Genomic DNA, 21,468 nt, shown 5'->3' with positions numbered 1-21,468 from the left:
GGGGCTGGGGGCGGCCGGACGGGACGGGCGACTGGCGGGGGCGCGAGCCCGCGACGCCCGGCCCCGGGGGGGGGCGGTGCCGCCGCGGGGGAATAGTGCGAGAACGGGGGGTTCCCACCGGTGGCATCGGGGAGGGCTTCATGGTCCTGGCCCGTCCTGCACATCTGGGCACGGGTCTTTCCCATCTTGCACACCTGGGAAGGATGCTATCCTTGCCCAGAACATCTGGGCATGGTCTGACCCCTGCTCTGTGAAGCTGGGAATGGCCCTGTCTGCTCCTGCACATTTAGGCACTATCCCTTTCCCTGTCCTGCACATCTGGATATGGTCCTGTCCCTGTCCCACACATCTCTGCACTGTCCTAACCCATCCTGCATATCTGGGCACTGTGGCTTACTCTGCCCAGCACATCTGGGCACCTCTTTTCCCCATCCCACACATGTGACACTGCTTCTTCTCACCATCCTGCACCTGTGACACTGCTGTGTCTTGCCACCCAGCCAGGCACCGCTCCTTACACCTCCCTGCACATCTGGGCACTTTCCCACAGTAGCACAGCTGCCATCCCAGCCCTGTGCCAGGGGGATCCCAATGTCCGGGCACTGCCCGGCCTGGCGGCCCCGGCAGAGCTGGTGGCCAGCATCCAGATGTTGCCTGGCTTCCCAGATGTGACGGGCTGGCTCCCTGGAGGCGGGGCTGGCGTTTCCCAGCGCCGCCACTGCCAGAAGGGCTATTTCCAGCTCCCGGGTGTATTTATAAAAGCCGGGGAGGTTTTGCACCCTGCAGCGGGCGGCCGGGCGCAGCGCCCGGGGTGCCCCTGCCCGCCCGGGGGTCGCGGCTGCCCAAGGTGCCGAGCGGTCACCGGCGCACAGGAAAAGCTGAGTAACAGAGGTGACTTATGCGAATGTCATTATCTATATTCCTGACTTGCTACCACAGGAAAACAGGCTATTTTCATGCCCTCCGCGTGTGCAGAATTTAGCAGACAGATAACTCCCGGCAGACAGGAGATGCTCGGCGGGTTATTTCGGGCTGTTCCTTTCCAGTCGTTTTTTTCTCACATTGCTTTATTTTATTTTACCACACCAGGGAGTGTTTTGGCCCTGGCACGGACAGAGGGGCCCCTGGTTTTTTTTCCCCCCGCCTCCTTACACTCGAAACATCAACTTTTCCACTATCGGCTCCGGGGATATTTCTGCTCGCGGAGTCATCTGCAGCCTTTGATGTGAGTGGCCCCAAGAGGCCCCGTGAGAGGTTCCCGGGACCCCGCGGCCAGGCTGGACCCTCCCCATATGGGGATTTTGCCATGGTGAAAAAGCCCTGGGATTTACCTGGACTGCTGGCAGGCACCATGGCCATCCCAGAGGGAAGTTCATCCTCATGGGATTCCCTCTCTGGTGGGATATTCATTCCCATGGGATTCCCTCCTTGGTGGGATACATGTTCCCATGGGATACTCTCCCCAGTGGGATACCCATTCCCACAGGATGCAAGCCGTGCCTCCAGACCCACCCTGGTGGGATACCCATCGTGGGAGGATTCCTGTCCTGAGGGACTCCCAGACAGGCAGGATGCCCATTCCCATAGGATGTCACCTCTGATGGGACACCTGCCCTGAGCAGAGGCTCATCCCACTGGGATCCCCTTCCCAATGGGACAAGGAGACTCCCATCCAGGGGATTCTCACCTTGGCAGGATCCCACCAGGCCACGGAGCCACGGCGCTTCCCAGCGGATGAGGGCGGCAGGAACGTTAGTGCCCCCCCCCTGCCCCTCTCGTCCCCCGGAGCCGGGGGGAGCCGTCAGCCCCGGCCGGCAGCCGTGATGGACGATGCTCATTCCTTGTCTGCCGTCTTGTACCTCCCGCGGCCGCTACCGGCCCCCGGCCCCGGCGGCACCAGCCCCACCACCCCCAGCAAATTCCAGGGCCGCAGCCCCGCAGCCCAGGCGCCATGGTGATGGCCACCCTGGGCCTGGTGGCGGCAGCGAGGCCGGCCAAGAGATGGGGGGGGGTGCAGGGAGCAGCAGGGGGCACACACAGATGTGCTGGGGGGGACGGATAGAGGGCGATGGATGGATGGGGTGGATGGCTGGATGCAGAGAGGATGGGGAGATGGATGGACGGATGGATGAACAGACACTTGGACAGCTGCCCGGCTGGAGGGAGTGACACATCAGCCCCCCCCGCCGCTGCTCCCCACATCCTCCCACCCCCCTGCACCCCGGGACAGAAAAAGGGCAGGACTGATAAAAATATATCCTTTATTCTTCCCTAAAGGCTAATGAAACCTGTAACAAAGCAATAATTATTTATTATTATTATTATTATCTTCTTCTTTAATTATAAAAAACAGGGCCTGGGGCCAGCAAAGCACAGGGACGGTGGGGCCCGGAGAGGCCCGGGGGACCCAGCATCCCACCGTCCACAATAAATATTTTATTTACAGCAAGAAGCAAACCGTGCGGTGGGGCGGCTGCCAGCACCGCGTCCCCGGGGCCGGGCCCCCGTCATCGGGGGGACGCGCCCCCCTCGGGGGGTCCCGCCGCTCACAAGCACTCGTGCAGCACCTGCGTGTTGGTGCAGTTCAGGCAGCTGACGTGGCAGCACCAGTGGAAGGTGCAGTTGCAGCGCTCGGTGACGCGCTGGGTGCGCGTGCGGTATCCGCGCCCGCAGCACAGCAACTCGCAGCCGTCCAGCCCCGGCGAGGAGCTGTTGCAGAAGCGCCCGGCTGTGCCCGCCGTGCCTGTCTTGCCACTGTAGGTACAGAAGTTGGGTGACTTCTCAAAGTAGACGAGGTCGTGGGGTGAGGGTGGCTTGTGCGCCGGGTTCTCAGGTTCCAGGTGATGCAGCTCCACGCGCGACGCCCGGTTGCTGCCCTTGTTGCCGTAGATGACACGCGAGGCACCATCGAAGCGGTCCTTGAGGAAGTCACCCACGGCGCGGAAGGTGGGCAGCCGCATCCAGCACGTGCGCACTGTGCATGAGCCGGACATGCCGTGGCACTTGCACTCCTGCCGCATCTCCGAGAAGACGGTCTGCGCAGGCAAGGGGAGGGTTGCAAAGGAGGAGGTTGCAGCTGGTCCTGCATCCCCCCCACATAATTCCCCCATGGCCCTTGCAGCCCTCACCATGCGTCCGGCCTCGTTGTTGTGCAGGTTCATGAGGAAACGGAGGTCCCGGCCCTTCTCGCTGGAGTCCACAAACTCCCGGCTGAAGAGGCGCCCGAAGTCGATGTTGTCGCTGCAGCCACCCCAGTGCCAGTCGGGGCCGCCAGGGCCACGGCGCCGGTAGTCGCAGGTGCACGACTCGATGGAGCCCTCGGAGCAGGACCGTGCCACCGAGTGCGTCACGCCAGCACTGGTAATGGCGAAGATGAAGGCTGTCTCCCGGCATCCTGTATGTGTGGGTGGGGGGGAACGGGGGCTCAGGAACAGGCTGGGGGGCACCCGCCAGCCTCAGTGCAAAGGGCTCCGCATGGGGTTCATTCTATCTGAGAAGCTCCATAGCACCCTCTGAGGCTCCCAGGCGGGAGCCCAACGTGAGCCCTCCCGGTGCCTCCGTTCCCCCGCCCGCGCCACCCGCGGTCTCACCACGGTTGACGATCTTGCCGAAGATGTTGGGTCCCTGCGAGGTGGGGCAGTTCCAGCGGCGGTTGCGGAACTGCCACTTGCACTCCTTGATGGCACTCTGGAGGCCACTGCTGACGCTGTGCAGCACGCCGGGGTTCTGGCGGATCAGCTTGCGCTGCTTGCGGCTCAGCAGCTGCAGGCTGGGGTCCAGCACCAGCTGCACGTTCTTGGAGTCCGTGAGCAGGTTGGTGGAGGAGGCCACGTTGATGATCCCCCTGCAGGGCACACGCCGCGGTCAGCGGGGAAGGGGGGGGTTCTGCAGAGGCACCCGCCGCCCTGCCGTCCTCCCCGCTCCCCCGGTGGGACCCAGGCATCCGGCTCCCAGGTGTCACCTCTTCCCTTGCGCCGTGCTCAGCGCTAGCTCCCCCAGGGGACAGAATCCAGTCCAGCAGTTCCCCGGTCCCCAAATCCCTTCCCTGCCACCCCCTCTCAGCCCGACCCGTCGCAAAGCCCCAGCCCAAGAGCCCGTCCGCGCCGGCAGCGGGACGCCCCGTCCCTCCTCCCGCTCCCCGGCGCTCGGCTCCGGCTCCCGCGACGGGGCGCACGGCGCAGCGACAGCCCGGGCTGCCCCGGGGCCGCTGTCGGGGCCGAAGCCGTCCCGGTGGCTCCGTGCCGGACTCACCACCACCGGCCGCTGTTATTCACCGCCAACGTGTTGGAGAGGGAGGAGAGCGCGAGCGCCCAGAGCGTCCTCCAGCCCAGGGCCAGCGCGGCGGGGCGCATGGCGGCGAGTGCGAGGGAGAGCGCCCGCCGGGGTATTTATGGTGCCGCGGAGCCCCCGGCCCGGCCGCTACATCCACGCGTGTTTCCGGGCGCGCGGGGCGCGGGCGGCTCGGCGGGCCGCGGGGGGCCGCGGGCACCGGACAGCGGCGGGCGGGGGGCGCAGGACCGGCCCCCGGAGCGCGGAGGCGGGAGCTCCGTGCGCGGTGTCCGAGGCGCGGTGCTCGGGGCGCTGCTGCTGTGGACGCTCCGTGCACGGAGCCCGGTGCACGGGACGCTGCTGCCGGTGCTCTGGTGCGGACGGGCAGTGCGCGCTGTCCGGAGCCCGGTGCTCGGTGTCGGTGCCCAGCGCGGGCTGTCGTTGCGCGGTGCCCGGAGCCTGGTGCTGATGCTCGGGACGCTAGTACGGGCTGCCGGTGCCCAGTGCTCGGTGCCGGTGCCCGGGACGCGGTGGCTCCCCGGGGAGGCGGCGAGGAGAGGCGAGGCGGGTGCGCAGCGCTCAGCACCCGGGAACATCTTCCAGCCCCTTCCCTCTTATAGGGGCGGCGCGGAGGGTCCCCATGGGCCGGTCCCGCCGTGCGGGGCCAGCCCGCGTCCTCGCCCTAACAATGGGGAGCGGCGGGGCCGCGGCACCTCTTAACGGGGCGGCGGGAGCGGCGGCGCCGGGCCTGTCCGTCACGGCCCGGATTAGCCTGGCAGGTGGCTGCGCCCCGGCCCCGCCGACGGCCGCGGGGGGCTCGGCTGGGGCTGCCCGCCAGCCCCGCCGCCGGTACCGGTCCCGCCACGCAGCCCCGCTCCGGGCTGCTCCGGACTGCGCGGGCGGAATGGGCGCCGGGACAGCCCGGGATGCATGAACAGCTCGGGTCGGGATAGCCCGGGATAGCCCGGGGAGCGGGATGTGGGACAGCTCGGCATAGCCCGGAGGTGCAGGAACCGGGACAGCCCAGATAGTGCAGTCCCGGGACAGCCCGGGAGGAGCGGGGAGGGGAGGGTGCGGGGGGCTGGGGGGGCGGTGCAGGACCCCCGCGGCTGCATCAGGAACACTGGGGCCGGCCCCTTTCCCCCCAAATCCCTATTCTCCCCACTGGTCCGTGCCCTGCGGAGAGGGATAGGATAGTGCTGGCACTGGCCTGGGACGCAGGAACCTGGAGTCTCCCAGCCAGTACATGGGTGTACAGCCCCTGCTGTTGGACCATCGGTCCCCTATGACCCTGGGGCTCCAGCACTGCACATTGGAGGGATAGACAGGGATGGAGGAACAGATGGAGGGCTGGAGCAGTGAATGAACAGAGGGCTGGAGGCTGAGAAGGATGCAGGGATCTGGAAGTGGAGGAAGAGCAGGAGGAATGAAGGGAGGCAGAGGAGGGGAGGGAGGTGCAAAGGCAGGATGGAGGAGTAGATGGAGGGATGCTCGGAAAGAGGCATGGAGAGATATGGCTGATGAAGGGAGACATTCAGGGATGGTGCAGGAGGGGTGGCCCAGACATGCTGTAGGTGCACAGGGTGCTGCGAGTGCATTGACACCTCACACAGGTTTTGTCCTCGCTGTGTCCAGCTCTGGGGTGACAAGAGGAGGCTGCGCAGCCGTGAGACGAGCCCTTTTCGGGAGCCCCTTTGTGGTGGGGTCCGGCCCGGGGCCTAATCCCCACGGCCGCGGTTTCCCCGGACCAGTCATGCGCGCGGGATGGATTAGCCCCGCTCATCCCGTCACGGCCCCGAAACGCCCTTTCTTCTCAGGAGCCCCCAGAGCCACTTTCAATTAAAGACCGGACAAAGCCGGGCCCAGCACAGGCTTATGGGGTGGGAGAACCCCTCTGCCATCCCCTGCCCCTGGGGTGGGGGGGTGCAGACCCCTTCCCCTCCCCAGGTGCAGCCTGGGGCTGTGGGATTCGACCTGGAGGGGCTTGGGGAGAAATGTGCCCCCACCGCAGAATTTGCACCCCTGTGGCCCAGGGCAGTTGATGTCACCCATGGCCCCAGAGTGCCGGGGCGAGGGTGGAGGGTGCAGGTCCTAGCGCACAGGGATACAAGAGGCAGGGAAAGACAGGCTGGGTTGGAGGGATGCTCGACTGGGACAGGGTCACCACAACGGAGATGGCAGCAGGGGCTGCGGCAGGGGCCCGCGGGACCCGCTCTGCCTCAGTTTCCTACCTGCCCGTAGAGAGCCACGCTGAGACCCGGCAGCTCATTGCAGGTGCAGGTGACGTCAGAGACCCCCCCGGCCCGGGCCGCCCCCCAACGCCGCCTCCCGGCCGCGGTGCCCCGGGGCGCGGGGGAGCCGGGGGGGGCCCAGGGGCGGCGGCCGGGCCAGGCGCTGTCCGCGCCCTCCCGCCGCCGCCCCGGAGCGGCTCCCGGGCTGAGGTCAGCGGCCGCCGGGAGGCCCCGGGGCGCGGCCGGGAGGGTCTTGGCCGGGGCCGGGCCACCCCCGGCGGGGCCGAAACGCGACCTCCACCGCTATATCCCTCTCCCCCGCCATATCTCCCCCTTCCCCTTTTTTCCCTGGGGGTAGGGGGCCCGTCGGGCGCTGGCCCCGCTGCCCCGGGCGGCAGGGGCTCTCGGGCGCCCCGCGCAGCTGCGCCCGGGCCGTGCCAAGAACATGACACACCGGGCGGCCCCGCCGCCCCCGGCCCGGCCCCGCCCGCCGCCGCTGCCCGCTGCCCCCGGGTCCCGCCACCTCCCCGCCCCGGTCCAGCACAGGCCGGGCACCCCCTGCCCCGCTGTCTCCTCCATCCCCGGGGCTGTCGCATCCCCTGGCTGCTCCCCCCGCAGCCTCCGCGCTGTCCCCGGTTGCTTCCTGCAGCCCTGCCCGTTCCCCCCGCTCTGTCGCCGGTGTCCCCGGTGCAGCCCTGTCCGCTCCCCCGGGTCGCCTTGCGCGGCCCTGTCCGGGGTCCTGCACTAGCCCCGCTGGCCGCCGCACTCCTCCCGGACAACCCCCCCGCTCCTCCCACCCTCGCCCCGGGCAGCGGCGGCACCGGAGGGCACCGGGCGGGCAGCAGCGCGCGGCGGTTCTCGCAGCCGTCGGGGCGGCCGGTGCTCCCGGCCTTACCTGCCCGGGGGGGAGAGGCGGGGACGGCCCGGGGCCGGGACGGCTCCGCACGGAGCAGGCGGAGAAGGGGCGGCCCGGGGCGGCCCCGGGAGCGGCGGAGCGGGGTTGGGCCGGGAGCGGAGGCGAGGGGCGGCGGCGGCACCGGGAAACGGCCGGAGGGAAGGACAGAGGGATGGCGGGACGGGTAGGGGGACGGAGGGGGGCCGGGTCCGGGACAGACGGGAAGGATGGAGCTGTGGGGGGCGCATGGGGAGGAGAAGGAGCACCGGGACAGCCGAGGAGACGCAGGGAGCGCGGGGAGGCCCTGGGGGACTGAGCACGGGGCCCTCCCTCCTCGCAGCGAGTTGAATAAGGGGGACCCAGAAGCCTGGGCCCCTCCTCCAGGCCCGGGACAGGAGCGGGGCTGGGTGGGCTCAGGAAGGGGGGCCCTGAGCTGCCTCAGTCACCCACTGCCAGTGCAGGGGCTGCGCAGCGCCCAGGCCCTTGCTACGTGCAGTGCAGGGGCTGTGCAGTGCGCTGTGCAGTGCAGCACAGGGGCTGTGCAGCGCCCAGGCCCTTGCTATGTGCAGTGCAGCACGGGGGCTGCGCAGTGCGCTGTGCAGTGCAGTGCAGTGCAGGGGCTGTGCAGCGCCCAGGCCCTTGCTATGTGCAGTGCAGCACGGGGGCTGCGCAGTGTGCAGTGCAGTGCAGTGCAGGGGCTGTGCAGCGCCCAGGCCCTTGCTACGTGCAGTGCAGCACGGGGGCTGCGCAGTGCGCTGTGCAGTGCAGTGCAGGGGCTGTGCAGCGCCCAGGCCCTTGCTATGTGCAGTGCAGCATGGGGGCTGCACTGTGCAGTGCAGTGCAGTGCAGGGGCTGCGCAGTGCACTGTGCAGTGCAGTGCAGTGCAGCACGGGGGCTGCGCAGTGCGCTGTGCAGTGCAGTGCAGTGCAGCACGGGGGCTGTGCAGTGCAGTGCAGTGCAGTGCAGTGTGCGGGCCCTGCAGCGCCCAAGGCCGCAGGCTGCAGTGCGCAGCATCGTGCAGTGCACACCGTGGTGTGTGGGGGGGTGCAGTGCAGGGTGCCCCCACCCGGGACCCTGCACCCCCTCCCCAGGAACACCCCCCAGGGCACCCTGTGTGTCCCCCTTCCCCCCCACCCCCGTCCCTGCTCTGAAGCCCCCCCCCCCAGCGGTGCCTCCCCCCACCCCATCCTCTCCCTCACCCCCCCTCTGCTGCCCCCCATCGTGCCCCCCCCGCCCCGGGCACCCAAACCCCGGGCACCCCCATCGTGCGCCCCATCCCCCCATCGTGCCCCCCCCATCCGGACCCCCCCATCGTGCCCCCCATCCAGGCACCCCCGCCCCGGGCATCGCCCCCCGTTTCCCCCCTCCCCGGCTCTGCTGCAGCCGCTGCCATGGAAACGACTCGCGGCTCTCGCGAGCTCCGCGCCCCCCCCGCGCCCCCGGGCCCGGTGCGGGCGGCGGGGATGGAGCCGGGAGGGGGGGAGTGATGCGGGGCGGGGGGGGGGGGGGGAGGACGGGCGCTCTCGCGAGATCCGCGCGCGCTCGGGCCTCCGCTTCCGGCCGGCGGGACGCGGTGCAGAGTCAGCTGGGGGCGGAGGGGAGGCACCGGCACCGGCACCAGCACCAGCACCAGGTTGGGGGGGCTGTACCGCGCCGTGGGGGGGACCCGGTTGCGCTGCATGGGCGGCTGCGCTGCACCGGGAGCGGCGCCTGCATTGCACCGGGGGGGCGGATTGCACCGGGCGGGGGGGGCGATTGCACCGGGGGAGGGGGCGATTGCACCGGGGGAGGGTCTGGGAGCGGTGCAGGGGTGGGGGGAGCGGTGCACCGGGAGGGATGCGCGTTGCACCGTTGTGGGGGGCGGATGCGGCGCCGCACCGGGGCTGCGCGGCGCGGGGGGGCGCGTTGCACCGGGGGGCGCGGTGCGGGGGTGTGCGCGGTGCGGGGGGGGGGACCCTTCAATGCTGGGGGGGGGAGCCGGGGGGGGCGCGGCGGCGCGTGCGCTGCTGGGGAGGGGGGCGCCGTGGGGGGGGGGGGGCGCAGTGCGACCCGAGGGGGCTTCGCATGCGCGGGGGGGGGGGGGGGGGCTGCCCTGTGGGGGTGCCCTGGGGGGGGGGCTGGGGACCCCTGGATCCTGCTCCTGGGGGCAGGGACCGAGGAGTCCCGGGCTGGAGGGGCTCCTGGCTGAGGGGGGGGTCAGGCCGGGCTGCCCCCCCGCCCATGACACGCGGTGGGGAGGGTCAGCGAGCAGGACGCAGGGGCTCCCCCCGCCCTCCCTCGTGGCCTGGAGAGGGTCCTGTGCACCCCGGAGCCCCCACACTAGGACTTGGATACACAGACACCCCCCCCCCCCCCCAGGGCATAGGGGGGTCCCTACAGCCCCCCCCCCCAGGGTACAGGGTGTCTCCAAACCCTGCAGCCCCCCACCCCACCCCCAGGGTTTCCCTGCAGCCCCCCCGGGCCCGGGGCCACCCCCAGCGCTTGCCCTGTGCCCCGCAGGACTCGGCTTCGCCTCCGCTCAGAGCCGCCGCCATGGGCAACATTTTCGGGAACCTGCTGAAGAGCCTCATCGGGAAGAAGGAGATGCGGATCCTCATGGTGGGGCTGGACGCCGCCGGCAAGACCACCATCCTCTACAAGCTCAAGCTGGGCGAGATCGTCACCACCATCCCCACCATAGGTGTGCGGACACCCGCACGCCTGGGCCCTCTGCCTCCCTTAGGGCTTCTTCGCTCCTTCCTGCCTTGTATTCCCACCTGGAAGGGCAGCAGGAGCTGGGATGGGTGCTGGGGCGGCAAGGGGGTGTCGGATGGGATGAGGGTGCCTAGGTGGCCGTGCCTGCCTCAGTTTCCCCCTGCCTCGTTGCCCGCAGGCTTCAACGTGGAGACGGTGGAGTACAAGAACATCAGCTTCACTGTGTGGGACGTGGGCGGGCAGGACAAGATCCGGCCCCTCTGGCGGCATTACTTCCAAAACACCCAGGGTAGGTGCCCGTGTGCCAGGCTGGGGGGCCGGCTGCGCCTCCCACCCCCTCGGGGCCGTCCCCTTGCGGTCCCCGTGCTGTCCCCAGCGCCGTGGCCTTGTCCCCCTGCCCAGGGCTGATCTTCGTGGTGGACAGCAATGACCGGGAGCGGGTGAACGAGGCGCGCGAGGAGCTCATGCGGATGCTGGCGGAGGACGAGCTGCGGGACGCCGTGCTGCTCGTCTTTGCCAACAAGCAGGTGGGGGTCGGGGGGCACCACCGGGCCCATTCCCGTGGTGTCAGGGCTGGCGTTTCACAGCCTGCCATGGTGGGACCGTGCCCATCCCTGTAGTGTCAGGGCTGGCGTTTTGGAGACCTTCTGTTAGGGCTGTGCTCATCCCCGTGGTGTTGGACCTAGGGTTTTATAGCCCCTGGGTGGCATGAGGGCTATGCCCATCCCTGTGGCATTGGGGCTGGGGTTCAGCAGCCTGCGCGGTGGGGCTGTCCCTGTCCCTATGGTGTCAAGGTTGGGCTTGTCAGCCCCCGCGGCAAGACCATACCCATCCCCATGGCACTGGAGCCATTGCCATCTCTGTGGCCTCAGGGCTGCCATTCAGCAGGCTATGTGGCCCTGCCCATCCCCACGGCATCAAGGCTGGGATTTCGCAGCCATGCTGGCATCAGCCTTGTGCCCATCTCCGTGGTGTTGGGCCATGCTCATTCCCATGGCGTCGAGGCTTGGCTGTCGCAGCATCAGAGCCGTGCCCATCCCCATGGCATCAGGGCTGGGCTTTAGCCACCCTGTGCCCGGGCCGTGCCCGTCCCCGTGATGCCGGGGCTGCTGCTTAGGGTCGCTCTGCCCTAGGACCTTCCCAACGCCATGAACGCGGCGGAGATCACGGACAAGCTGGGGCTGCACTCCCTGCGCCACCGCAACTGGTACATCCAGGCCACATGTGCCACGAGCGGCGACGGGCTCTACGAGGGCCTCGACTGGCTCGCCAACCAGCTCAAGAACAAGAAGTGAGCGGAGGCGGCGGCCCCCCCGTGCCCGGCCGCCCCCCTGCCCAGTTCTTCCCCCCCTCTGTTTTTTTTTTTTTTCTCGCTTTTTTGGGGTGCCGGCGGCCTTGGGGCTTCGCCTCTTCCTCTGGGGCCCCCCCTGGATCTCGTGTGTGCGTGCGTGGAAATATAGCTCTATATAAAAGTATATGGGGGTTGGGGGCAGAGCCCCCCCGGGGGGCGGGTGCCCGGCCCTGGACCCCCCCTCCCTGCCGTGGACCAAATGGGGGGGGGGACAACAGGGCAGGGGGTGGGGGGACAGACCGCAGGGCCATTTGGGACCACATTCCCCCTCCCCAGTTCCTGGGGATCCCCCCCGCTCCCCTCCCTATGTCACTTCGAGGCAGGTCTCCTCCCCAGCGGTGCGTGCCCCCTCCCTGTCGTCCCCACCCCCCCATGCCAGCATAGTGATTGTAATGTCCCCTGCCCCGGACGGACGGATGGACGGACACCCCCTCTCCCCCCCGGCACTGTATTTATGCCCCGGTCTGTGCTTGGTGTGACGTGTCGCTGCGGCTCGGCCCCGGCTCGGGGACGTGTGTCCTCGCCCCCCCGCCCCGTGCCGGAGGTGGCGGCTGCCACCCGGCCCCGGCCCCCCCTTGGATATTAAACATGTTTTATGTAGCGCCGGCCTGCGGCTCCTCTCCTGCAGCCCCCTCACCCGGCGGGGACGGGCACCGGGGTCCCTGGTGGGGGGTGCAGTGATGGACAACCCTGGGTGGGTTTTAATTAGAACCAGCTTAGTGGGACGGGGGGTGAGGGTGGGCGTCCCCGCCCTGGCCGGCCCCTCTTCGGGGCGATATTGGATGAAATGGGAAATCCCATTAGCGCTAATCCCGTGGGGCCGGTGCCAGCGGCGGGCAGGGCCGGGGGCACCATCCTCGGTCCCCGATGTCCCCTCCTGGCATCACTCCTGGGCTGTGGCCACATGCTCGCACGGATGCCTGGTCCCTCTGTATTGTTGGCGGGGGTGGATGGAAAGAAATTTGGGGCAAAACAGCCACTTTCCTCCTGCTCCCTGGTGCCACGGGGCGCCGCTGTCCCCCGTTCCCGTGGCTGTGGCTTTGTGCGCCCTCCCGGGGGTCCCGGCCCTGCACTGACCCACCCGCCCTAATCCCATTAGCGCCCGCGGCCCCGCGCCGCCGGCCCCGCTCGGCAACCGGGGCTGGTATGTGGGTGCCGGCGGCGGGCGCACAATGGGCCGCGCGCGGCCGCCCGCGTGCCGATGCCGTCGTCCAGGAGCCGCCACCGCTACTGGGCTGCATGCGCTGCTGCTGCCATTTTGGGGTGGGTTTTCTGCGTTTTGGGGCCGTCCGCGTGTTTTGGGGTGGCTCCGTGTGCTCCGGGGCTCCCTGCACGACAGTTCTGTGCCCAGGGTGCAGGCTCTGTCCCCAAGTGTCTCCCTGAATCCTGAGCTGCGGCCACCTGGGGGTGCACGGGTGCGAGTTGGGTGATGGGGCAGGGATGCAGGGGTCCAAATTGGCGCTGGCACCTGGGTGCTGGGGACACGTTGGGTGCTTGTACAGGGTGCTGGGTGCCCAGTGGATGCTGCTTTCCCCGGGGGCTGCTGTCGCCTGCTGAGCCCTCGCCCCTCCAACGGACCTCGTGGTGACCACCCCTTTGTCCCCCTTCTGCCCCTTTGGGCTCCCCCCATCGCGTCCCGGCTGGGGGACACCCCGCGGACGCCCCCGGCAGCTCTGCGATGTCCTGAAGGCTCCTCCCCAGCTCCGGAACGCCCCGACGGGATGTCCCAGCCCCGGGACACCCCCAAAGCCACGTGCCCTGCTCGGGGGACACCCCAGAGCCGCGTTTCCCTCCCGGGACACCCGGCGGTGCCGGTGCCGGCCGCAGGACCCCGCGGGGCCGGGCCAGGGCGGGCGGGAGGCGGCGCCGCGCGGGCCGGGGCGGTCCCGGGGCGGTGCCGGTCCCGCCGCCGCCGCCGCCGCCAGCCCGGCCATGCCGCCCCCCGCCGCGCTGCTGCTGCTCGCGCTGCTGCTGCTGCCGCCGCCCGCCCGCGCCGCCGACGGCGACGGCGACACCGAGAGCGGCGCGCGGGGGCTGCGCCTGGAGACGCTCGTGAGGCCCCGGCCGCGGGAAGCGGGAGAGGGAACCGGGGGGCGGGGGGCACCGAGGGGCGCCGTTCCCGCGCACCGGCGGGGGCACCGTCTGGACAGAGGGCACCGGGAATCCCGGCGGCCGCTCCGGGAGAGGAGGGGAGGCGGTGGGGACACCTGGAGGCAGCGCGGCGGTTTGGGGAGAGAGGGGCGCCGGTACCGGACCCAGTGACCCCCCTACCCCAACTTATCCCCCCTCCCCGTCCCCTCCGCGTCGCCTCCCGTTGCAGGTGGCGCCCCCCGAGGGCTGCACGGAGCTGTCGGCGCTGGGGGACACGGTGCAGATCCACTACACGGTGCGGGCGGCGGCACGAACACGTCAGCACTGGCGGCGGGGGCGGGCGGCGGGCGGGGCGCGGCGGCACCGGCCACCGCGTGTCCCGGGCCCCGCGTGGCGCCGGAGCCCGCGCGCGACCCCAGGGACCGGGACGGGTGGGCACAGGGTGGCACCGGGGCTGGCGGCGGCACCGGCGTCAGGGCCCACGTGAGGAAGGTCCCGCGGCAGCAGCGGCGCCACGTGGGTTCGGGGCCGGGGTGGCCCTGGGGTGGCACCGGGACACATATGGGGATGGTGCCCAAGTGACACTGGGAGCTCAGTGAGCTCTGCACGGGGGTGGCACTAGCGCTGGCACCGGGACCTGCATGGGGTCCCTTTGGTGGCTCTGGGACCCATATGGAGACAGCCCCAAGGTGACACTGGGGCTGGCACCAGCAGGGGGAGGGAGCCCATGTGGCCCTGGGCAGCACTTGGACTGGCCTGGGGGTGTCTCTGGGGTGGCATCAGGATGGCTACTGGCACAGGGACAGTGGTGGGACAGCGGTGACCATATCTGTGCGTCCCGCAGGGCAGCCTGGAGGATGGCCGGATCATTGACACGTCGCTCACACGGGACCCGCTCCAGGTGGAGCTGGGCAAGCGCCAAGTGATCCCTGGTTGGTGCCCAGCTGGGGACAGGGACAAGGGGGGCTGGTGGCTGTCCCTGTGTCCTGCTCAGTGTTCCCTCCCTCCCGGCAGGGCTGGAGCAGAGTCTGCTGGACATGTGCGTGGGGTAAGTGCGGCCGGGGAGGACACCGGGTGCCACTGTCTGTGCTGGGGACCAGGACAAGGCCGGAAGCTGCTCGGTCCAACATGAGGTCCTGGTGACCCCGACATTCCCGAGCTCCTCCTGTCCCTTGTGTCCCGGCCACCCTGACAGCTCCTTGCCATGGCAGGGAGAAGCGCAGAGCCATCATCCCCCCGCATTTGGCATATGGCAAACGAGGTTCCCCCCCAACCATCCCAGGTAAGCGCTGGGGGTCTGCGTGGGTCCCCCACAGTCCACACTGTCCCCACGGTGGCCGGGGGGTCCCGCTCAAGCCACGCGTGTCCCCGCGCCAGGCGATGCCGTGCTCAGGTTCGAGGTGGAGCTTGTGGCCCTGAGCCGGGCCAGCTACTGGCAGAAGGTGGTGAACGACGTGTTGCCCCTCGTGTGCCTGGCGCTGCTCCCGGCGCTCCTGGGCCTCATCGGCCTCCACCTCTACCGCAAAGCCAGCAGCCCCAAGCTCTCCAAGAAGAAGCTCAAGGAGGAGAAGAGGAACAAGGCCAAAAAGAAATAAAACGGAGCCTTAGCACGTGCTGTCTGCTCTGTTGGCCGCTTGCTATGATGGGGACGGAGTGCGACATCCTGCTGGGAAGGGACTGGGGCTGGTCTGGGCCGGGGTGTTGGCTCCCAGCTGCTCCTGGCAGGGAGTTTGGAGCCAGACCTGGACGCGCGAGAGCTGTGGGAAAGCAGAAATAAGGCTGAGTGGAAATAAGTCACGCTCTTTAATGGCAGCTCCTGCCATCACAGACTCGGTGCCACCCGTGGGGCCGTTCACGTCCTCCTCGGCTGGGAGGCTCAGAGCAGCCGCGAGGCCACGTGCGCGGCCTCCATGACGTTGTGCGCGGGTCCCTCCGCGGCGCGGGGCCGGGCGCCGGGGCGGCCGGGCCGCGTGGTCAGCAGCGGGTTGGGCTCGCGGAGCACGTCCTGGCTCACCGAGATGCCCCGCAGGTACTGGCCGAGCAGCTCCCGCAGGCGCCCGTTGCGGAGGCCCAGAGCCGCCTTCTCCCGTGTCAGCGCCAGCTCCTCCAGCTTCGCCTTGTTGAAGCGCTGCCAGAAGCGCTCCATGGCCACGTAGTCCCGCAGGGCCTGTGAGGAGGGAGAAAGGGAAGGGAGAGGGTCCCCAGGCTGTCCCTGCGCACACCCCGCAGTCCCCAAGGTTCCTCTGTGCCCTGCTGCCTCCCTACCTGGGCCAGAGGCTCCGCAGGCGGCTCGTGAAGAAGCTGCTCCGCGTCCTGCTGCTCCTGCTTGCCCAGCGAGCACGGGTAGAAGGGCAGCACCTTCTCCTCCTCGGCCTCCAGCTTGCGGCACATCTCGGCCAGCCGCAGGATGCGCTCAGCCTGCGAGCGGGACGCCCGACACAGGGATCCGCACGGGGCCGGCGGCGTCGCGGGGCTCCCGCGCCTGCCCCGGGCTCCCACCTTGGCCACCGCGTGCGTCAGCGCCGCGAGGGCAGCGCCGCTCTGCGCCGTGAGCTCGGCCAGGCCGCCGCGCGCCTCGGCCCGCGCCTGCGCCATCTCCTTCTTGAGCGCCTGCAGCCGCCGCAGGATGACGTCCTTGTCCTGCCGCACGCGCCGGTTCTGCTCCTCGCTCTCCTGGAGACGAGCGGCCAGCCGGCCCCGCACGGCCGCGATGGAGTCCTGGGGACGGGCGGGATGGCAGCGCGGGGACCCCTCGGCTCGTGCGCCCGCCACCTCCCGCACGCGCAACCTGCAGCCTCTGCAGCTTCCTCGTCTGCATCTCTATCTCCTTGGAGCTCTTCTCGTCCTTCTGCTTGAGCACCTCGAAGGCGATTTTCCGGTCCTCCGTGGCCTCCGTGTAGTTGTGCAGGAGCTGCTGGAACTGCTTCCACAGGGAATCCACCTTGCTGCCCAGGTGCAGGCGGCTGAGCTGCTTCTCCTCCAGTTGCTGCGGGAGGGAGATGGCGGAGGGAGGTCCTGTCACCCCTGTCACCTCCTCCCCGGGCTGTGACCACTCTGTGCCAAGCGAGGCAGGTCCCTGTTGCCCCGCGAGCCTGTCCCTGTGTCCTGCCTTGTTCTTAATGTCGTCCCAGGCACTCTGGAAGTTCAGCGTGGCCTCGTAGTTGTTCTCCACGAAGTTGTGCTCCACGGCCACCATGACACCCTGCAGGTAGCAGCACTCCTGCCTGTGTTGCTCCATGATGGCTCTCCTGGCGGGGGACATAGGACAATGCAGTGGCAGGGCAGGGACCAGCCCCGACGGTGGCTCTGTCCCCTCCACACCTCTCTGTCTCGAAGTCCTTCTGCAGGGCCAGCAGCTCGGTGTCGTAGTCCTCGCGCAGGTAGCGCAGGCGGCAGCGCTGCAGCTGCAGCAGGCGGTCCACGTTGTGCAGGTGGCTGCACAGGGCCTGGCGGTGCTGCGCCTCGGCCTCCGCCAGATCCCTGGCCAGGGACTGAGGGACAGCAGGGTCACGCAGGGGCTCCCTGCGGCCCCTGCCCGCGTCAGGGCCCCGCTCACCCTGATGATGCTGTCCTTGCAGTCGGTGACGCGCGCGAAGGTCTGGCTCAGGATCTCGATGTCCGCGCGCAGCTCCCGCGCCTTGGCCGCGCGCAGCACCGCGCGCCACTGCGTGTTGATCTTGTTGAGGTTCAGGGCGCTGCTCTGCTCCTCCTTGGCCAGCTTGTCCTGCGGGGTCGGGGTGCGGTGAGGAGGGGGCGTCCCCGCGTGCAGCGGTGACGCTTCCCGCACGTCCCAGCCCTCGTGGCACCTTCAGGAACTGGGTGAGCACCTCGCTCTTCTTCTTGGCCGCCTCCTCCTCGGCCAGGGCCTGGGCCTGCAGCAGGAGCAGCCGCTCCTCCTCCGGGAGGGCGGCGGGTGCCGGCGGCCGGAGCCGCCGCTTCCGCGGCATCGTGGGGCTGGGGGCGCCACGGGGGGTCACCGACATCCCCGAGGACCCCTCCGTGTCCCCTCGCCGCGGCTTTGCTTATGGGGAGCCCTTCTGACCCCATAGAGGCCCCTCTTGGGGAACCCCCCCTTCCCGAAACCACCCCGTTGGGTGTCCCCCCTTGTCTCCTCCTCCGTGGGGTGTCCCCGCTCCGGGTGTCCCTCCCCCGCCCCGCTTATTCCCTCCCCCATCAGGTCCCCCCCCAACACCGTGTCCCCCGTCCCCTCCCCAACGGGATGTCCCTCCCCAGGAGGTGTCCAACCCCCTCCCCGCCCAGCGTGGGACCCCCTGTGGGGTGTCCCCTCCCCCAAAGTTGTCCCCGGGATGTGTCCCCCCCCCGATGGGATGTCCCCCCTCCATAAAGTCCCTCCCTCCGTCCCAGGGTCCCCCCCCATCACTCCCCCTCCCCCGCCAACGACACCCGGCTCCCCGGCTCGCGTCCTGCCGGTCCCCTAGCAACCGCCGCTTCCGGCTAGAGGCGGAAGCGAACGAGCCGCACTTCCGGGGTCCCGCAGGCAGAGAAGCGCCGCCGGACCTGGCCGGTTCCGGACGCCGCTGCCGAACTGGCCCCGAACCGGCCCCGCCGGCCCCGAACAGGCCCCGCCCGGCGCCCGCAGCCCCGAACCGGCCCCCCCGCCGCTACCTGCGCCAGGTGCGTCCCGCCCCGTTAGCCCTAAGGGGCGGGGCCGCCCGCCGCGCCGCCATTGGCCGCAGAACCCCGCGCCCCCTTCGCCATTGGCTGTGCGGCGCCGCCGTGGGCGGGGCGCGGCGGCGGCGGCGCTATATAAGGGCGGCGCGGCGCGGGCGCGCAGGGCGGTGGGTGGGCGCTGGGGTTGGGGTGCGCTCGCGCCGCCGCTGCCATGAGGGAGCGGAGGCCGGCGGCGCCCGCCCCGGCGCGCTGCAAGCTGGTGCTCGTGGGCGACGTGCAGTGCGGCAAGACGGCCATGCTGCAGGTGCTGGCCAAGGACTGCTACCCCGAGGTGAGGCGGAGCGGCCCTGGCGCCGGTACCACCGGGGATCCCGCCTGTACCGTGCTCTGACGATCCCGGTGCTGTTGCAGACGTACGTGCCCACCGTATTTGAGAATTACACGGCGTGTCTGGCCAGCGAGGAGCAGCGTGTGGAGCTGAGCCTCTGGGACACCTCCGGTACCGGGGCGGGAGGGGCTTGCATCGCCGGTAACGGGGAGGGGAGGAATGCACCGGGAGGGAACGCGGCCCAATGCTGGTTTTGGCGGGGGATGCACCGCGAGGGGGGCAATGCGTCTGCGGTACCGGCAGGCAATGCATGGAGAGGAGGCAGGGTGAAACTCCGGTACCGGGAGGGAATGCGTTTAGCAGATGGGAAATGCGCCTCTCGTTACAGCGGGAGGATGCAACGGGTGCTGCGGGGAAATGCCGGTTTGGTACCGGGGAAGTGGGGCCTTTCCCAGGGGATGGATGGGAGGGAAATGCCCTTCCAGCCCCCAAGGGGGTGCTCAGTACCGGAGTGCGCCCCCCCCCCCCAGCCCCCCTCCCCGAACGAGGCGGGGGTCTGCGGGGGGAGGATGTGTGGGGGGGTTGTCGCGGGGGGGAGGAGGAGGATGGCAGAACCCTGCGACTGGGGACTGCGGTAGTGGGGGGGAGGGGAGGCCTGGGCTATGGGGGGGCTGCAGCACACGGGGGCTGCAGTGAGGCCTGCACGGAGGGGGGGCCCGGTGGGGGGTTCAGTGAGGGTCCATAGTGGGGCTTGCTCAGCGTGGGGGTGCTGATATCCAGGTCTGGGGGCCTCTCTGTTCCTTGGGGTGCTGGGGGACCTGTGGGTCTGGCTCTGTGGGGTGTGGGTGATGCAGAGGAGGGGGCAAGCAAAGGCCCAGCTCCCTTCTGGGGGAGTCCAGCACCAGTGGAAGCCCCCACATATCTCTTTATACCCCCCCCCCCCCCCATCATACTGAATGAAAGGCCCCTGCAAATGGAGGGGATGGGGGGGGGGGTGCTCCTGGCATTGCCCCCTCCCCAGACAGCCCTCAAGGCCGGGGTGGGGGACACGGGGGCAGCCTGGGTGCTGCAGTGTCCCCCCCAGCGCAGGGGTCCCCGTGGTGCGGTCCCCGCGTCGCCATGGCGATGCGCTGGCGCAGCCTCTTTGCTATTCCGCGCACGGAGCGTCTGGGCTGCAAAACCCCTCGGAGGAGGCGCCGGGGGCGGCTCTGAGGGGTCGCCTGGGGCCTGTGGGGGTCCCCCCCATCCAGCCCCGATGCCCCATGGGGGCAGCCCTGTACCCAGTCCCCCCCCCGCCAGTCTTTGCTGGCTGGGCTCCTTCCTGGCGGGGGAGGCTTTGCAGTTACATAAACTCCCTGGGCCGCAGCTCCTGCCATGGCAGTGGCAGCAATGGGCACGCTGAGGGGGCACTTAGTATTTGGGGGTGCTCTGGGGCTGCCCACTGTCCCTGGACAGCCCCCTCATGCTGCTAGGGGGCAGCAAGGTGACCCTCCTTGTCCCACCAGGCTCTCCCTACTATGACAATGTGCGGCCCTTGTGCTACAGCGACTCGGATGCGGTGCTGCTTTGCTTCGACATCAGCCGCCCCGAGACCCTGGACAGCGCCTCCAAGAAGGTGAGGGATGTCCTGGTCCCTGTTCCCAGCGGGAAAAGTCTCCTCTGGGAGCCGAAGGGTGTTGGGAACCCCCCACTGCCACGCACCCGCCTGAGCACGGGCTGATGCGCACAGTGGAAGACAGAGATCCTGGACTACTGCCCCAACACGCGAGTGCTGCTTGTCGGCTGCAAGACGGACCTGCGCACGGACCTGAGCACCCTCATGGAGCTCTCGCACCAGAAGCAGGCGCCCATCTCCTATGAGCAGGTGCTGGCAGGGGGGTGCGGGCTGGGACCCCCACCCTGGGCTGCGGGACTGGGTGGACACCCACCCCATCCCGGTCTCACGCCGATTTGGGGTCACAGGGCTGCGCGGCGGCCAAGCAGCTGGGAGCCGAGAGCTACCTGGAGTGCTCGGCCTTCACGTCGGAGAAGAGCGTTCACAGCATCTTCCGCAGCGCGTCCGGCCTCTGCCTGGGCCGCAGCGGCCCCCCGGCCCCCAAGAGCCCCGCGCGCGGCCTCGCCAAGCGCCGCCTGCACCTGCCCAGCCGCTCCGAGCTCATCTCCTCCGCCTTCAAGAAGGAGAAGGCCAAAAGCTGCTCTGTCATGTGAAGAGGTGGAGGGAGGAGGGAAACATGGGGACAAGGTGGCCCCGGCCCCCCTGGGTGGTGGGGACTGTGGCGCCCCGCGGGGAGGGTGCCAGCAACTCCCCTGCCCCATCACACTGCTACCCCCAGCCAACCAGCACGTGTGTCCTGGGGCCCGGGGCTGGGGGGCAGCCCCTGCCGAGATGCCATGGGATGGGGGACCTGGGGACCCCGCGTGGAGGGGACCTTGCTCAGCGGCTGCTCCTGAGCCTCCAGAGCCGGCAGGACTCATCCACGGACTCATCCTTTTCCTTTGACTGCCCAGTTGTGTCTGGCTCTGCCCCATTCCTCATCTGCTGCTTGGCCCTGGTGCCCCCTCTGCCCCTGGGGGGCTCTGATGGGCTTGGGGCGGAGGGGGCGCCTTGTTTTATAGACTGTCTCTTGGGGTGACTCTGTTCAATGTTCAGTGTTATTAAAAAAAAAAAAAGCTTATTTATTATTGGAAATATAATAACTATTTACTGTGCAATGAGTGCTTTGTTGTGTTTGGCCAAGGGGCTGGTGGGGTGTTATTGTATGGGGCAGCAGTGTGTATACAGGGGATGTGGTGGTGATGATGCCCTCTCTGGTCTGGGTGGTGGGTGCTGTGGTGCTGGGGGCCTCTTGCAGATGGTTGTAGCTTGGGGAGAGTTACTGCAGGGAGAATTATAGGCGAGTGGGCTGCATAGGGGGCTAGTGCAGGGGCTGTTATAGGGGTAGCAGTGCAGGTGGGGCTGCTGCAGGGGCTGTATTGG

The 21,468-nt window shown here is 69.3% G+C and overlaps 5 protein-coding genes across 6 annotated transcripts; 3 read left to right on the top strand and 2 right to left on the bottom strand.

Moving 5' to 3' along the window:
• Positions 1 to 2,546: 2,546 nt before the first annotated feature.
• Positions 2,547 to 4,352, bottom strand: WNT1 (Wnt family member 1). Its single transcript, XM_088520643.1, has 4 exons — positions 4,252 to 4,352; positions 3,591 to 3,844; positions 3,129 to 3,394; positions 2,547 to 3,035 (listed from the first exon to the last, which is right to left on the bottom strand). Exons 1-4 carry the CDS (start codon positions 4,350 to 4,352, stop codon positions 2,547 to 2,549), a joined length of 1,110 nt encoding a protein of 369 aa, XP_088376769.1.
• A 4,557-nt stretch (positions 4,353 to 8,909) lies between these two features.
• Positions 8,910 to 11,389, top strand: ARF3 (ARF GTPase 3). The gene is made up of 5 exons (XM_088520676.1): positions 8,910 to 9,040; positions 9,920 to 10,075; positions 10,268 to 10,378; positions 10,492 to 10,616; positions 11,223 to 11,389. The coding sequence occupies exons 2-5, from the start codon at positions 9,928 to 9,930 to the stop codon at positions 11,382 to 11,384; spliced, it is 546 nt and encodes a 181-aa protein (XP_088376802.1). The 5' UTR covers positions 8,910 to 9,040; positions 9,920 to 9,927; the 3' UTR covers positions 11,385 to 11,389.
• A 1,961-nt stretch (positions 11,390 to 13,350) lies between these two features.
• Positions 13,351 to 15,136, top strand: FKBP11 (FKBP prolyl isomerase 11). 2 transcript variants are annotated; one of them, XM_088520641.1, is made up of 6 exons: positions 13,351 to 13,492; positions 13,761 to 13,826; positions 14,376 to 14,463; positions 14,546 to 14,579; positions 14,743 to 14,813; positions 14,909 to 15,136. In XM_088520641.1, the coding sequence occupies exons 1-6, from the start codon at positions 13,373 to 13,375 to the stop codon at positions 15,124 to 15,126; spliced, it is 597 nt and encodes a 198-aa protein (XP_088376767.1). In that variant the 5' UTR covers positions 13,351 to 13,372; the 3' UTR covers positions 15,127 to 15,136. The 2 variants fall into 2 exon arrangements, with proteins under 2 accessions (XP_088376767.1, XP_088376768.1); XM_088520642.1 differs by lacking the exons at positions 13,351 to 13,492; positions 13,761 to 13,826 and having other exon boundaries at positions 14,375 to 14,463; positions 14,526 to 14,579.
• Positions 15,137 to 15,407: 271 nt separating this feature from the next.
• On the bottom strand, positions 15,408 to 17,478 carry DRC2 (dynein regulatory complex subunit 2). Its single transcript, XM_088520640.1, has 8 exons — positions 17,338 to 17,478; positions 17,088 to 17,255; positions 16,853 to 17,022; positions 16,641 to 16,779; positions 16,320 to 16,517; positions 16,031 to 16,249; positions 15,797 to 15,949; positions 15,408 to 15,698 (listed from the first exon to the last, which is right to left on the bottom strand). Exons 1-8 carry the CDS (start codon positions 17,476 to 17,478, stop codon positions 15,408 to 15,410), a joined length of 1,479 nt encoding a protein of 492 aa, XP_088376766.1.
• Positions 17,479 to 18,367: 889 nt separating this feature from the next.
• Positions 18,368 to 20,714, top strand: RND1 (Rho family GTPase 1). The gene is made up of 5 exons (XM_010225218.2): positions 18,368 to 18,494; positions 18,575 to 18,662; positions 19,997 to 20,106; positions 20,221 to 20,355; positions 20,454 to 20,714. Exons 1-5 carry the CDS (start codon positions 18,375 to 18,377, stop codon positions 20,697 to 20,699), a joined length of 699 nt encoding a protein of 232 aa, XP_010223520.2. The 5' UTR covers positions 18,368 to 18,374; the 3' UTR covers positions 20,700 to 20,714.
• The last annotated feature ends 754 nt before the right edge of the window (positions 20,715 to 21,468 follow it).

The sequence above is a fragment of the Tinamus guttatus genome, unplaced genomic scaffold (assembly GCF_059628265.1).
Source record: "Tinamus guttatus ecotype Peru unplaced genomic scaffold, ASM5962826v1 Tinamus_guttatus_pri_ptg000096l, whole genome shotgun sequence".
Taxonomy (NCBI): Eukaryota; Metazoa; Chordata; class Aves; order Tinamiformes; family Tinamidae; genus Tinamus; species Tinamus guttatus.
Note: the sequence above shows the minus strand (reverse complement) of the source record. Positions and strands in the feature narration are given on the sequence as shown.